This window comes from Hyla sarda, chromosome 6, assembly GCF_029499605.1.
Source record: "Hyla sarda isolate aHylSar1 chromosome 6, aHylSar1.hap1, whole genome shotgun sequence".
In the NCBI taxonomy this organism is placed as follows: domain Eukaryota; kingdom Metazoa; phylum Chordata; class Amphibia; order Anura; family Hylidae; genus Hyla; species Hyla sarda.
The window spans coordinates 142,591,052-142,606,370 of NC_079194.1; the positions used below are offsets into that span (position 1 = coordinate 142,591,052).

At 46.1% G+C, this 15,319-nt stretch overlaps 1 protein-coding gene across 5 annotated transcripts in view; it reads right to left on the reverse strand.

Moving 5' to 3' along the window:
* The window catches only part of KIFC3 (kinesin family member C3), a 63,448-nt gene that overhangs the window by 20,695 nt on the left and 27,434 nt on the right, over positions 1–15,319 (reverse strand). For 2 of the 5 annotated variants that reach the window (XR_008845061.1, XM_056525352.1), the window contains 15 exons: positions 13,346–13,433; positions 8,647–9,143; positions 8,496–8,540; positions 7,903–8,010; positions 7,530–7,751; positions 5,159–5,332; positions 4,307–4,454; positions 3,570–3,700; positions 3,382–3,493; positions 2,989–3,170; positions 2,805–2,909; positions 2,596–2,726; positions 1,699–1,822; positions 1,481–1,610; positions 1,140–1,369 (listed from right to left, as the gene is read on the reverse strand). Coding sequence is in view for 3 of the 5 variants with exons in the window: in XM_056525352.1 (XP_056381327.1) it covers positions 1,140–1,369; positions 1,481–1,610; positions 1,699–1,822; positions 2,596–2,726; positions 2,805–2,909; positions 2,989–3,170; positions 3,382–3,493; positions 3,570–3,700; positions 4,307–4,454; positions 5,159–5,332; positions 7,530–7,751; positions 7,903–8,010; positions 8,496–8,540; positions 8,647–9,143; positions 13,346–13,370 (2,364 nt within the window). In the remaining 2 variants the exon portion in view is untranslated. Of the gene's footprint in view, positions 1–1,139; positions 1,370–1,480; positions 1,611–1,698; positions 1,823–2,595; positions 2,727–2,804; positions 2,910–2,988; positions 3,171–3,381; positions 3,494–3,569; positions 3,701–4,306; positions 4,455–5,158; positions 5,333–7,529; positions 7,752–7,902; positions 8,011–8,495; positions 8,541–8,646; positions 9,144–9,625; positions 9,779–9,973; positions 10,116–13,345; positions 13,434–15,319 lie in introns of those variants that run through there. The other 3 variants (XR_008845062.1, XM_056525353.1, XM_056525351.1) reach the window with 3 other exon arrangements.

Genomic DNA, 15,319 nt, shown 5'->3' on the forward strand with positions numbered 1-15,319 from the left:
TTACAAAGTAAAATTGGTGTTGCAAAAAACAAGCCCTCATATGGGTCTTTAGGTAGAAAATTGAAAGTGTTATGATTTTTAGAAGGGGAGGAAGAAACATCGAAAGTGGAAAAATGGCCTGGCCTTAAGGGTTAAAGCTAGAACTAATTTGGAAAGTCTAAACTAATCAAGGCCGATTCGGTTTCGACCAATCTTACTGCAGTCTCCCTCTCCTCTGGTTAGTAACTGAAGATCATGGTATCCTAGACTTAATCAGATTATTTGGGAAGAGAGTGTTCACTACCCTAGATGGATCTCCTTCTTGCTTTGTCGTGGTTTGGCTGTTGTGATGTGATGGCCTAGACATTCTGAAAGAGTGCCAGATTTAGCACAGGCTGTTTGATACATCTGGGAGCATCTTTACACTGTCATCTCCAGTACAGAACATCTTATTCCCAATCCACAAGATCCCGTGGGTAAGGGATAAGTGCCCTGTATAAGGGGAGAGCTGTTATCTCCTGCCTGGCACTCTGGTTCTCCCCTGCACAGTGCGACCTCCGCTCTGTGCACGTATTACTGTCGAACACGGCACAAAGTGGTGGCCAACACGCCCCTCCATGTATCTCTATAGGAGATCAGACACTTATGCCCTATCTATGGGACCCTCTGGATAGGGGAAAGATGTTCTGTGGAGTTCCCCTTTAAGTTTATATCAACTATTAGTTACTTACATTACTTCAAAATGTTACCCAGAATTTTGGCACATGTGCCCAGATTTAGTAAAACTATCTCAATCTTTTCACAGTGCTAACTTAGATATGTGCCAGATTTCTCTAAGTGTCTCAAGCTGATACATCTGTAGACTATCTTGTTGAAGTTTATTTTTTGCATATAGGCCACATGGACTTTGTCAGATCCAGAGGTGTCACAAAAGCATGTAAAACTATTCATAAATGTAGGACAAATTCATGTGAACCAGTTCTTTGCACCAGAATTCTTGTGCAATCACAGTTGTAAATCTTGGAGTTACACAAGAGCCATGCTCATACCTTCCTCTTGAACAAGGGGCAAAAGTTTCTAAAACACATAATAAATATGGTACAATCCATGTAAGGCAGTTTTTGCTCCTGAATTTGCAACTGGGAGTTCTATGATCTCACCTGTAGGAGCAGAAGAGCCTTCCCATCACGGCTCAGTGCTTCCTGCAGCAGGTATGTGAGCTTGGAGTTGCGGTATGGAACATGCGCCAGCTGAGACCGCATAGCTGAAAAGACATCACCCAGAGCAGACAGAGAGCGGTTGATACACTGAGCCTCCCGCAAACGTTCCCCAGCTGCTCCAGACCGTGACACCCGCTCTGACCCAGCCAGGTCTACCAAATAGAGCTTTCCTGATAAGAAGATACATCTGGTTATTCCATAACATCTGCCCCAGGAATACATTATCTGTTCTGGATGTCTCTATAGAGCACCACACGCCTTGGCTGGAGGATTTCACTTACCTGTTGTACAGATCCCGGTACTAGTCTCTCGCCCCTTAGCTGTCAGGATGAGGAGGGCATGAGAGCGGGAGCTATAGGCATTAAGATTTGTGTGTTCTGTAGCTCGTTGTTTGTGTCCAAGTTCTAAAATCTGAGAGAGAGGGAGAATGATAAAAGTTCTGTGTATCATGTACTGAAGAAGCACTGCTGTGTAATATACTACCATCATGCATGCTCACCTTATTCAAGTCCTGCATGTTCCTTACACTGTGCTGTGTCAACCCTGGGACATACAGCTCCCCAGTGCCCCCCGGAACCATCTTTATATCCAGAGAGTTCTGGTTGTCGGATCCCAGCAGATCCCTGCAAGTCACAGAGCAAGGTTAGAGGAACATAACAGCCACAGGAAATGGTTATAGGAAGACAGTCATAGAGAGGGCATATAGAAAGAAGGGAGTGACGAAGAAGAGGGTTCATAGGCTGGCCAAGAGAGTAATAACAAGCTAATCTTATGCCAGCTTATAACTGTTTATAAATGGGCAGAATAGATGCAAGGACTGGTGGAATGTCAGCAGTGGGTGTGATGTTTAATCAAATTTTCTCTTAAGTTTCCCTTAAAGGGGTACTCCGGTGCTAAGACATCTTATCCCCTATCCAAAGGATAGGGGATAAGATGCCTTATCGCGAGGGTCCTGCTGCTGGGGACCCCCGTGAGCTTGCACGCAGCACCCCGTTACCATCAGTCCCCGGAGCATGTTCGCTCCGGGTCCGGAGCATTGTGACATCACGCTCCGCCCCCTCAATGCAAGCCTATGGGAGGGGGTGTGACAGCTGTCACGCCCCCTTCCATAGGATTGCATTGAGGGGGCGGAGCGTGACATCACACAGGGCGGGGCCGTGACATCACAATGCTCCTGCCCCGTGATCACCAGTAATCAGACCCGGAGCGAACGTGCTCCGGGGACTGATTGTAATGGGGTGCTGCGTGCAAGATCACGGGGGTCCCCAGCGATCAGGCATCTTATCCCCTATCCTTTGGCTAGGGAATAAGATGTCTTAGCGCCGGAGTACCCCTTTAACTAAACACCAGACAACAATGAATGATCTGCTTTATCTTAATATGGCACTGCACTCACCTCAGTGTCTCATTGTAGATTTCGACCATGCTGACACTCAGATGATGCTCCCAGCTGCTGGATCTTTCACTCACTACTGACAGGAGCAGACGAAGGGCTCTCTGATTTATACCAGGATTAGCAGGAGTACCCTAAAAGGTGGACATATCATTTAACTTCATGCCCTCTCTTAGCATACAGCAGATGCACCCATTTCCATCACCCTTTACCTCCATGCTGTATGTTTTACCAGAGCCTGTCTGTCCATAGGCCAGAATACAGACATTGTAACCATCCAGACAGGAGGTGATGAGCGGAGATACTTCATCAAACACCTGAAAAATAGACAGAACCAATTCAGTACCTGTCCAAGCTGGAAATCTACCATGATCTAGACTGCTCTCCTCCTTGTACCTCCTCCTGTGTTGTTTTGGGAGGAAAAACTTTGTCAAATTCAAAACTCTGTGTTTTTCCTTTGTTGGTGACATGCAGGATCCCATCATCATCCTGGTCAAAGGTCATGACATTCTGTGCTCCAGGACCAGTACCATCCTCAGGTGTGATTGGCCGAACACGAGACAGTACACGAATATTACCTGAGTAAATAAGACAGAAACCTTATGATGTAATAAAACATGCATAGAGATGCTGCACCTATTCCTATTGAGTATTCTCTCCCATACTACAACACCGCACTAACAGACAACAAAAGTTCACAGCATTTGTGCCTCCTGGCTAAAGTCTTCCACACTCCAGAGGCCTCAAGTTTACACCAGAGAAACCTTACAGGTTGTGGCAGTCACTCACCTCTGAGACGCACCAGTTGGTTGTGACACTCTTTACGAAGAAAAAGTTCTCGCCGGTATTTGGAGAGAAGCTCAGAGTTGGTGTCTTGTACACATTTCACGGCTAGAGAGAACTGAGAAAACAAACATTATGAAGGATGTGAAAATCCTCACTCACTACCCTTTCATCTGGTGTCCCACACCACACACCTCATCTCGGGCATCTCGCATGGTGTCATATAGCAGCCCTGGGAAGTCTCGCACTTGTCTCTTCAGAACATTGTAGTCTTGGGTCAGAGTGCGGAGTGCTGGCTGTAACATAAGGAGATTCCTGCGAACACCTGAGACCATCAATGACAGGGGAAATGGTCATAAAGTCATCCTAAAGGCCACAAACTTATTGATATAAAGGACAGAATTCTGAGAAGCAATCACTAATTAAAGAGATTGGAGGTGAAAGGAAGACCAGAAGCAAGTGACTGGAGGTAGAAGAGTGATCATCAGCAAGTTACTTCAGGTTAATGGGACCAGCTTCAAGTGACTTGAGGAGCAAGAAACTTGAGGTGAAATTGCAAGCAACAGCAGAGAACTTAAGGTGAAAGAGATCAGCAGTAAGTGACTGGAGGGGAAAATTATGTCAGCCACTGGAGGTGAAAAGGATATCCACAGCAGCAAGTTACTTGAGATAAAAGGGGTATCGGCAAGTTACTAGAGATAATGGCGAGACCAGAAGCAAGTTACTAGAGATGAAAGCAAGATTAGTAGCAAGTGACTGAAGATGAAATAGAGATCAGCAGCCGGGGGCTGGAGATAAAAGTGAGATCAGAAGTAAATGAATGGAGGCATGCAGCAGAAGACTGAGGCTAGGTAGAGAATACAGGAGTGCTAAAGGTTTTCATTACAATTATCGACTGTTGCTGTAAGTGTTGGTGACAACAGGTACTCACCATCCAAGCTCTGATGCACAGCCCTCATCTCCTCCTTGGCTCGTTCAAATGCCTCAGACACAGCAAGCTCCTTCTCTTCCTGCAGGGAACGGAACTCCTGCACCATCTGTTCCTGGACACGATCAAGCTCTGCCGCATACAGTGCCAGCTACAGGAAAGGAGAGTAATGAATGCATTCACTTTGCAAGAAGCCTTACACTTGTATTTAGGAATATGTTACAATGGGTGGGGAGGTTACCATTGGACATTATCCCATTACAGCCCACAGTTCCCCAAAAAGAAGTCACTATGTAGTCATCAATCAGATAAACCTGCTGTCTGCTGGAAAGGGAACCAAATTTCAGTTGGGGAGTCCTCATATTAGCGGGGAAGGTTGTTGGGGGCCCCCAATCTCAATAGGGGAGTTTTTGGGGGGCTCAGGTCCAACTGAAGATGTTGTTGGGGGCCCCTATCTCGGTCTGGAAAAGTTCATGGGGAGGTACAGATCTTACCTGGGAAGGTTTCAGGGGGGATGCCAGTCTCAGCTGGGGACATAGTTGGAAGCTGAGGAGCCTTACATTAGCTGGGGTGGTTATTGGTTGGTTGGGGGTAGGCAATCTAAGCTGGTGAGGTCATTTGGGGGACCTAGATGGTGGAGCTGGGCTCCATCTCAGCTGGAAAGGTTATTTGGGGTATCCAGATCTCAGTTGGGTATGCCGTAAGTGGGGGAGGGGGTTTAGAACATAAGGAGGAGGTTGTTAGGACCCAGATCTCAGCTGTGTAGTTTGACTGGGGCCCTGGTTACTGCTGAAGAGGCTTGTTGGGGACCCTAAGTCCTAGAAAGACCCTAGAAAGGTTGTTTGGGGTGCAAACCTGAGCACGAAGCTTGGCTGTCTCTTGTTGTTCACGCTGTAGTTGCTTCTTCATATCTTGTAAGGTCTGGTTCTGTCTATCCAGCTGTTCCTGGAGATGGAGGCACTTGGCCTCTGCCTTGCTCAGAGCAGCCTTCATCTTGCCAGACTCAACTTCAACTGTCTTCACCACATACTACAATAGAAAGAGTTCACATGATACCAAGGTAACACAAAATACAGAAATTAATATTATACATCTCAATGCAATATGGCTATTACATGTGAATACAGATCCAGAGTCTTGGTGATTCAGAGTCTTGGTGACTCCTTATTATGACTGATGACGCCTAATGACGCTGGATGATGCCTTGTGACTCCTGATGATACCTTATAACTCTTGATGATACCTTATAGCTCCTAGTGACACCTACTATAACAGTGTATGGGCTCTGCAATATTTATTTTAGAATGTAAAAAATCTTACAAGGAGTCTGTCAGACAAAATTTAGTTTAGTGGAGAGTGGCCCAGGCCTAGACTGAATCTTTTCTCCACTCATGATATCCATTTTGTTTCTTCTGTGGTGACATAGGACACATATAAATCATTTATACGACAGCTTCCTAGGTGTAAACTTTAGATGTCATTAGGCAGTTCCTGGCAGCTTCTCCCTGACCGATAGATCTCTCCATGTTTGGGTAAAGGGAATGATTTATCAATCATGACTGCCAGGGGCCACCCAGGTGATTCGGCAGCATGGAAAGGAGGACAGGTTCACTTTAAAATCAACTGTTCAAAGTCTGATTTATTTATACTGTTTTGACCAATATATGCCTTTGTGTGACCTTTTCAAATAAAAAAGGATTAGGATCAAACCCAATACATGGAATTCGTTTTTACTCTCAATTTATGGCTTAAATTAATCTAATTAACATGGTTATACTAAATTAGTCTAATAATATAAGTATTCAGTTTGTTATTTGCAGGGATAATGATTAAAAACATGACGTGGCAGGGTGGAGAATTTTTTTCTAAAGCCAATTCCAATGTCCGCAATGTCTTAGAGGCAGCCATTGTCTAATATTACTTTGTATTACCAGTATTTTGGCCATTCTAAAAACGTAATTTTTTACATCAGATGCTAGGATATGCAGTATGGGTGTATTTTAATATTTAGAAATGTAATGTATGAGAAAATTAATTACAGCAAAGTGGGTAAACTCTTGTATCTTTTCTTAGCATAAAATAAAAATAGACAATTGTTTGGCATGTTTTGTTTTTCCGTCCCTCACTCTTCAAAGGGTAGGCAGGGGGTGGATTCTTAAAATGTTTTTTGGAATAACATTTGTGAAGATATGTTCCACATACAAGAATACAGGGAAGAAAAGTCTTATAAGGCTATGTTCACACGAACATTCCGCAAACTGCAGGGCCGCTCAGGAATGCGCCGTCTTATAGACAGCTAGGCATTCCATGCGGACTTCGCACAAAGAATGAACGTGTTTATTCTTGTGCAGACACGGAAAATATAATTTCTGCGCCGGAAACATCTGGCACGGAAATTCTGCCGTGTGCACAGCAGTCTGCTGCAGCGGAATCTTTGGCATTGGAAATTCTGACATGTGAACATGGCCTAAGTGTTTGGAGGACATGCCTTCCAGTTGTGGTATTTGTGGAGCTGTAATCCATTTCATACCCTCCTATAATCTTCTGCTTTGGTCTCATTTATGCTGATGATATTGAATAAAAAGATACAATGTGTTGCTTTTGGAAATGTTATTTTCCTTGACATCCTCAAGGCAGCATACATTCCACCATAATAAAATGTTTTATGTATACTGCATGTCCAGATATCTTACACAGGGAAGGGGAGGAGGTGTTTTAGGGAGCCCTATTAACATGGTTGGGGGATAGGCTAATAGTGAAAGCATCAGTGACTACGGAATGGAATCAGGGTTGATGGTGCGCTCTTAGGGTTCACATCACGATTTGAGTGTCTACAGCACAGATACGATTTTGGAACCTCAAATCAGCTGAAATCGTATCTGTGCACGGACATGCACGGATCCACTAACTATTATGGGGCTGCAGACCCGATTGTAGTCAGCTAGTGACTATGATCTGGTCCTTTTCTCAGCACATCAGATTTTTGACACAGACTGAAAATGGCGGTCTGCCACGATTTTCTGTCCGTGTCCAAAATCTGATGTGCTGAGAAATCGACCAGATCATAGTCACTAGCTGACTACAATCGGGTCACCAGCCCCATAATAGTTAATGGGTGAACCTACTGCTTTAAAGCTGCCAGTGGGAACAGGACAGAAACATTTTCGTACTTTGGTGTTGAGATACAAGTAATATTTTGTGGGACAAATGATGATTAACCTCAAACCTTTATCTGTGGCTGCTGAGAGAGCTGGAACTCCCTTAATCTCCGATTTAGCCTCTCCTCTTCTTCCACCCTCTCACGTACTGAGTCCCTCACTCGGAGATCGGCCTCAGCAAGCCTTTCTGCTTTCTGTTGCACCTCTCGCTCCAAAGTGCATATTAGTGCCTCTCTGTCACCCCCCTCCTGCTCCATGTGAAGTAGACGCTCCCTCAGAGAAGCCAACTCCTGGAACACAAGTACAATCATGGCATGATCATGGGATTTATACTGGTACAATGATGTGATGGAGTAAGGGAGGTCTCCACAGATTGATCCGATGTATGGTGATTGGGCTCAGACTAACAGGTCATAGGTTATGGCGAGGACACTATGTTACCTGCTTATTTTCACAGTCCAGTTGGCTCCTTAGCCGCTGCAGCTCCTGCCTCAGACGTGCATTTTCTGACACTAGGAGGTCACGGTGCTTCTCCAAATCTGTCCCCCCCTGAGAGGAAAAGGCCGGGGACACATTATTCCTGACTTTAGCAGTTACAAGTGAAGTTAACTATGCCAAACTATTCCACATATGGACATTACGGGGGGGGGGGGGGGGGGGTATTCTATTTCCAGGGTCTCGTTTACAATGATGAGTATTCTCCATATTAGAACACTTTAATTTTCTACTGTTATAATTATTATTAATAGAATTATTAAAAAATAAAGAAGCAATGTAAGTCTATATACCCATAGCAGAAAAAAGTAAAAAGTTTCAATGTGACTTTTTCTGCTATGAAGGAATCTACATTTTTTTGCATGAATGTTTAAGAACACAATAACCTCTCTTTTTTTGGAGAATATTAGGTCTGAATGGCAATTTACAAACAATATACAAGTGGGATTGCTGTTGATAATTCCACTTCTGTTGTGAGACATGTGATTACTGTCTCCAATAGTTGTGGGATCTATAGAGCCAAGAGTTATATGACTTACCTGCTGGGTTTGAAGACTACATAACTTTTCAGTCTGAGATTGCATCTGTAAAACACAAGCAAATGCCATCAGGGTCACCACGTAAGCCATAAGGAGGTCTACAGAAGTAATATGGGTGGCCACACAGCTCGGATGGGCGATGACATCTCACCTCTTGAAGCTTTTTGCACATCTCTTGATACTCCTTCTGCTTCTGGTCTAATATGTCCTGCATATCATGCAATTTCATATGTAACATGTGGTCATCCACAATCCCACTTTTTCCATGCCTAACGTTCTCGCTCTCCAGCTGTCTGATTTCTGCTGGCTGATCACGCTTGGTCTGTCTCTTGTTATATTTGTCCTGTTGATGTCTCGGCTCTGTCTTCAGTCTCATTAGCTGCAACTGTACTTTGACGTCTCCAGTTGTTTCCTGCTGTTTACTGAGCTCAGGCCACCTCTTTCCTGGAGGAGTTTTCCCCTCCTGCTGTGTTCTTCTTTCTTGGACTTTTGCCATTGGCAGCGGTCTCTGTGCTCCTCTCAGCTCTTGTGGCCTCTGCTTTGGCTCCTCTATTTCTGGGGGACCTTGACCATCTTGATTTAGAGATCCCACCATGGTCAGAGGGATAGGAGCACCATATGTCTTCCCAACCACACACCACCAGCAGCCTGACGTGGACAAAACAGCAGAGGATTAAAATAAACTTCCTTGCACAGGACAAAGGACAGACAACAATTCAAATAACATGCATAATAGCGTGAAACATTGATATGCGGAGACTCCAGCAACCAATAAAGTGGACCCTGTACTGTATTGCATTTGGGGCCCCAGAACCTATAGGCTGTATACTGACCCCAGAACCTATAGGTTGTATAGTCACCCCAGAACCCATAGGCTGTATACTCACCCCAGAACCTATAGGCTGTATACTGACCCCAGAACCCATAGGTTGTATACTGACCCCAGAACCCATAGGCTGTATACTGACCCCAGAACCCATAGGTTGTATACTGACCCCAGAACCCATAGGCTGTATACTGACCCCAGAACCCATAGGTTGTATACTGACCCCAGAACCCATAGGTTGTATACTGACCCCAGAACCCATAGGTTGTATACTGACCCCAGAACCCATAGGCTGTATACTGACCCTCAGAGCAGAGTTTGCTGTCCTGTCCCATCGGATCCTAGTTAACCCATTCAGTTCACAATGAGGAATAAGGAGATTTTATCTAGTAATGTCAGACCGTCAACAAGGAAACAAATGCCATTCCCATGAGTGCAGCAGAGAGGAATTTCTTGCCTCTCTAGCTGTGGAGAAGGGCTGGATTGTTCCTCACTGCCACCACTGCCTGCGCCTCACCAAGGTCACTGTACATTCCACTTACACAAGTGTTTGTCACTGTTAACCATTTAGCTGCTGGAATTACCCACCAAGAAAACTGTGCCCTCCACACAGAGTCTGGCCCTTGTGCCCACCAAACAGCCTGTCATTTACCTCATAGAGAGAGCCAGGGTCCATAACAAACTTCAGTCTGGAAAGTGAGAGCTCAACACAGGGAGGGAGCCTGGGAGAGGGGAGGAAGGGGGAGGACAAGAGCAGAGGGGAGGGAGCCTAACTCTGAGACTACAACCCATATCAGAGACCGCCCGAGAAACAGGGGCAACGACAGAGAGAGACAGCTCAGAGACTATAACCCATATCAGAGACCGCCTGAGAAACAGGGGCAAAGACAGAGAGACAGCTCAGAGACTACAACCCATATCAGAGACCGCCTGAGAAACAGGGGCAAAGACAGAGAGACAGCTCAGAGACTACAACCCATATCAGAGATCGCCCGAGAAACAGGGGCAAAGACAGAGAGACAGCTCAGAGACTACAACCCATATCAGAGACCGCCCGAGAAACAGGGGCAAAGACAGAGAGAGACAGCTCAGAGACTACAATCCATATCAGAGACTGCCCGAGAAACAGGGGCAAAGACAGAGAGACAGCTCAGAGACTACGACCCATATCAGAGATCACCCGAGAAACAGGGGCAAAGACACAGAGACAGCTCAGAGACTACAACCCATATCAGAGACCGCCCGAGAAACGGGCAAAGACAGAGAGAGACAGCTCAGAGACTACAACCCATATCAGAGACCGCCCGAGAAACAGGGGCAAAGACAGAGAGACATCTCAGAGACCGCCCAAGAAACAAGGGCAAAGACAGAGAGAGACAGCTCAGAGACTACAACACATATCAGAGACTGCCCGAGAAACAAGGGCAAAGACAGAGAGACAGTTCAGAGACCGACCGAGAGACAGGAGCAAAGACAGAGAGACAGCTCAGAGACTAAAACCCATATCAGAGACCGCCTGAGAAACAGGGGCAAAGACAGAGAGACAGCTCAGAGACTACAACCCAAATCAGAGACCGCCCGAGAAACAGGGGCAAAGACAGAGAGACAGCTCAGAGACTACAACCCATATCAGAGACCGCCTAAGAAACAGGGGGCAAAGACAGAGAAACAGCTCAGAGACCGCCCAAGAAACAGGAGCAAAGACAGAGAGACAGCTCAGAGACTACAACCCATATCAGAGACCACCTAAGAAACGGGAAAAGACAGAAAGAGACAGCTCAAAGACTACAACCCATATCAGAGACCGCCCATGAAACAGGGTTAAAGTCAGAGAGACAGTTCAGAGACTACAACCCATATCAGAGACCGCTGGAGAAACAGGGGCAAAGACAGAGAAACAGCTCAGAGACCGCCCGAGAAACAGGAGCAAAGACAGAGTGACAGCTCAGAGACTACAACCCATATCAGAGACCACCTAAGAAACGGGCAAAGACAGAGAGAGACAGCTCAAAGACTACAACCCATATCAGAGACCGCCCATGAAACAGGGTCAAAGTCAGAGAGACAGTTCAGAGACCACCCGAGAAACAGGAGCAAAGACAGAGAGACAGCTCAGAGACTACAACCCGTATCAGAGACCGCCTAAGAAACAGGGGCAAAGACAGAGAGACAGCTCAGAGACTACAACCCATATCAGAGACCGCCCGAGAAATGCGGCAAAGACAGAGAAACAGCTCAGAGACTGCTCGAGAAACAGGGGCAAAGACAGAGAGAGACAGCTCAGAGCTACAACCCATATCAGAGACCACCCGAGAAACAGGGGCAAAGACAGAGAGAGACAGCTCAGAGCTACAACCCATATCAGAGACCACCCGAGAAACAGGGGCAAAGACATAGAGAGACAGCTCAAAGACTACAACCCATATCAGAGACCGCCTAAGAAACAGGGGCAAAGACAGAGAGAGACTGCTCAGAGACTACAACCCATATCAGAGACCGCCCGAGAAACAGGGGCAAAGACAGAGAGAGAGAGACAGCTCAGAGGCTACAACCCATATCAGAGACCGCCTAAGAAACAGGGGCAAAGACAGAGAGAGACTGCTCAGAGACTACAACCCATATCAGAGACCGCCCGAGAAACAGGCAAAGACAGACAGCTCAAAGTCTACAACCCATATCAGAGACCGCCCGAGAAACGGGGACAAAGACACAGCTCAGAGACTACAACCCATATCAGAGACTGCCCAAGAAACGTGCAAAGACAGAGAGAGACAGCTCAGAGACTACAACCCATATCAAAGACCACCCGAGACTACAAACCATATGAGAGACCGCCCGAGAAACAGGGGCAAAGATAGAGAGAGACATCTCAGAGACTACAAACCATATCAGAGACCGCCCGAGAAACAGGGGCAAAGACAGAGAGACAGCTCAGAGATTACAACCCGTATCGGAGACCGCCCGAGAAACAGAGACTACAGAGACTAAATACCGGCTCCCCCATTGTTTTTCCTTATCAGTGACCGCCTGAAAAGCAAGGGCAAAAACAGAGACAGCTCAGAGACTACAACCCATATCAGAGACCGCTGGCGAAACAAGGGCAAAGACAGAGACAGTTCAGAAACAGGAATGGTGAGGGAGCAATGAGAGAGAGAACTCAGAGACTACAGCCCATATCAGAGACAGCCTGAAAAATTAGAAGAGAGAGAGAGGAGAGAGACTACAACCTATATTAGAGAGAGCCTGAGAAACAAGAGAAGAGAGAAGAAAAAGAGACTACCTGAGGATCAGGAGCTTGGGAGGAAGCAAAGAGAGGACTACAACCCATATCAGGCACAGGGAAGGGACACAACTCCGGATTACAACCAATATCCCAAATACTAGCAGTATACAGGGCTTTATATGAGAAATATGTCTGATGATGCCAGTATACACAACACTATACAAAACGGGGTAAACCTGAGTCTGTATGAGACATAAGTGGTATACCTAAGTTCTTTCCAGGATATCACACAAAACAAACCAAGCAGCACTCCAACAGGTTAGACATAGTAACTTTGTACCAGCCATGACTGACCTGATCACAATTCCTTATTCAGGTAAAAAAAAAGTCTTCAGCTAAAAAAAGTCTTCAGCACTCCAGAAGATTTCACGCAGGGACCACAAGGAGTACGGCAGGCTTTATTCTTTACAAAGTACATACCTGATAACTGGTGGGTACCTAACGCCGCATGAGACATATTCCTGTTACTGGCAGATACCTATCCTGGTACCCTCATCGCTGTATGAGACATTTACCTGGTACAAGCAGTATATTCGGCTTGGTCCAAAAGATATGCCTGGTACTGGCAGTATACACTGCGCTGTACGGACATATATCTGACAGTATACTTGGTGGAGTCCTTTTGGCCTCAGGCCTCTGTCTATCTGGGCCTGAAGCTGTCATATAAATTCGAGGAATGTCATCTAACCTGATCATTCAGCTTTCAGCCCCTCCCGCACCCTGCTGGGTGGGAAAACTTACCTCTGGGTCTCTGGGTATCCTTCATACAGGGGGTCAGACTGTAGATGCAGGGCTGGGAGAATTGATGCAGACAGCAGCCCCTGGTACCCTGGGGAGACAGAGACACCCTGTTATAATGGAATAATATAATAGACATGTGTTATATAGCTGCAGGGTATTGGTAGATAGAAAAGACAAAGAGCACATCTACAACAGCCCCCCAATACGCAGCAGAGACCCCAGTGACCAAGAAAGATATGACAAGCTTCTGATCACTGCAATAACCTGTGACCTTCACCTTTCACACATGATCACAGCAGAATGGCTGCAGTCGTGTTCGGTGTGCGCATCCTCACCGGTAAAGGACTGGAAGTCATTAGGCTATGAAACTTTTATCACCACCTCTCCAAAACATGGGCCCCCGCGTGGACATATGAGTAACATGTGACACGTCATACGGAATGTAGTTACCCTCTCCAATTTAACGTAGAGGTACCATGAAACACATCACCCAGATTGATCAATCTGTCTGAGACCAAATCTGAAAGCTAAGCTCTGATTGGTTCCAATGGGCAAAACCAGACCATTTTGTTCTTAGACAGATTGATAAATTTGCGTCATCATACAGGATGTACATACCCTCGTGACCTGGACGGAGGGGTCCATAAGTACCTGGACAGGTACTGGATGTACCATGAGATATGTCATGCAGTGTTTGCACACCTTCTCCCCCTAGAAATACATGTAAGGGTGGTTTCACACCACGTTTTGTACTTACGGCTCCCATATACGGCTGGGAGGAGGGGGGGCGGGGCTCAATTGCGGCGCCCGCACTCAGCCGTATAGGGGAACCGTATTTAATGCATGTCTATGAGCCGACCGGAGTGAACCGCAGCCTCCGGTCGGCTGGGTTTTCGGCCGTATGCGGTTTCCCGACCGTAGGCAAAAACGCGGTCGACCACGGGCGGGCGCCGCGATTAAGCCCCCCCCTCCTCCCAGCCGTATACAGGAACCGTAAGTACAAAACGTGGTGTGAAACCACCCTAACAGTGTAAGATGTCTGGCAGCTTCCAGGTCATGTCCGCTTAGTGTGTACACAGTACTTCTCTTTTTAAGATAAACAGACCATTCTATTCCAGCCCACCCTATGAATGCCCCTTACACTCAGGATAGGTAGGTGAGCCATGCTGGTCTATAATGGCCTGTAACCACTGTCTCTGGCTCTTATATTATAATAGGGAAGGGGAAGAGATAACAGTATTTATATACTTTATATACTCCTCCCCCCATCCTCCAGCAGTTCATTGATCTAAATATACAGTGCTCCCTCAAGTTACAATATTAATTGGTTCCAGGACGACCATTGTATGTTGAAACCATTGTATGTTGAGACCATAACTCTATGGAAACCTGGTAATTGGTTTAAAGGCACCAAGAGGTCTTCCAAAAATAGGAAAAAGTAAGGATTAAAGCAAAAATAAGTAGATAACTAATATAGATAAAGCAAGTCCTTACATATAAAAGAAAGAAAGATCTGCTGGGAGCTGTAATCACTGTCTATGTCAGTGTTTCCCAAGCAGGGAGCCTCCAGCTGTTGCAAAACTACAACTCCCAGCATGCCCAGACAGCCAAAGGCTGTCTGAGCATGCTGGGAGTTGTAGTTTTGCAACAGCTGGTGGCACCCTGCTTGGGAAACACTGGTCTATGTAGAGGACAGGAGCTTCTTCAGGGTCCTGTACAGTACACAGTGTCCTAAAAAGTAATGGAGTCACCCTCACCTGGTGTCCAAAGGAGCAGCTATCCCATGTACAGGTAAAGAGTACAGAACATGTAATACCTCCCTGTACTGTAGGGGGCACTACCAGACACCAGTCAGTGCATACACTTCAGTAATACATGGGATTTACCGGTAAATTGCCCATTCTGATTGGTCAAATCTTCCAACCATTGACGCGTTTCACAGATCTGGACTGTCCATAGCATTGAATGTTGAGT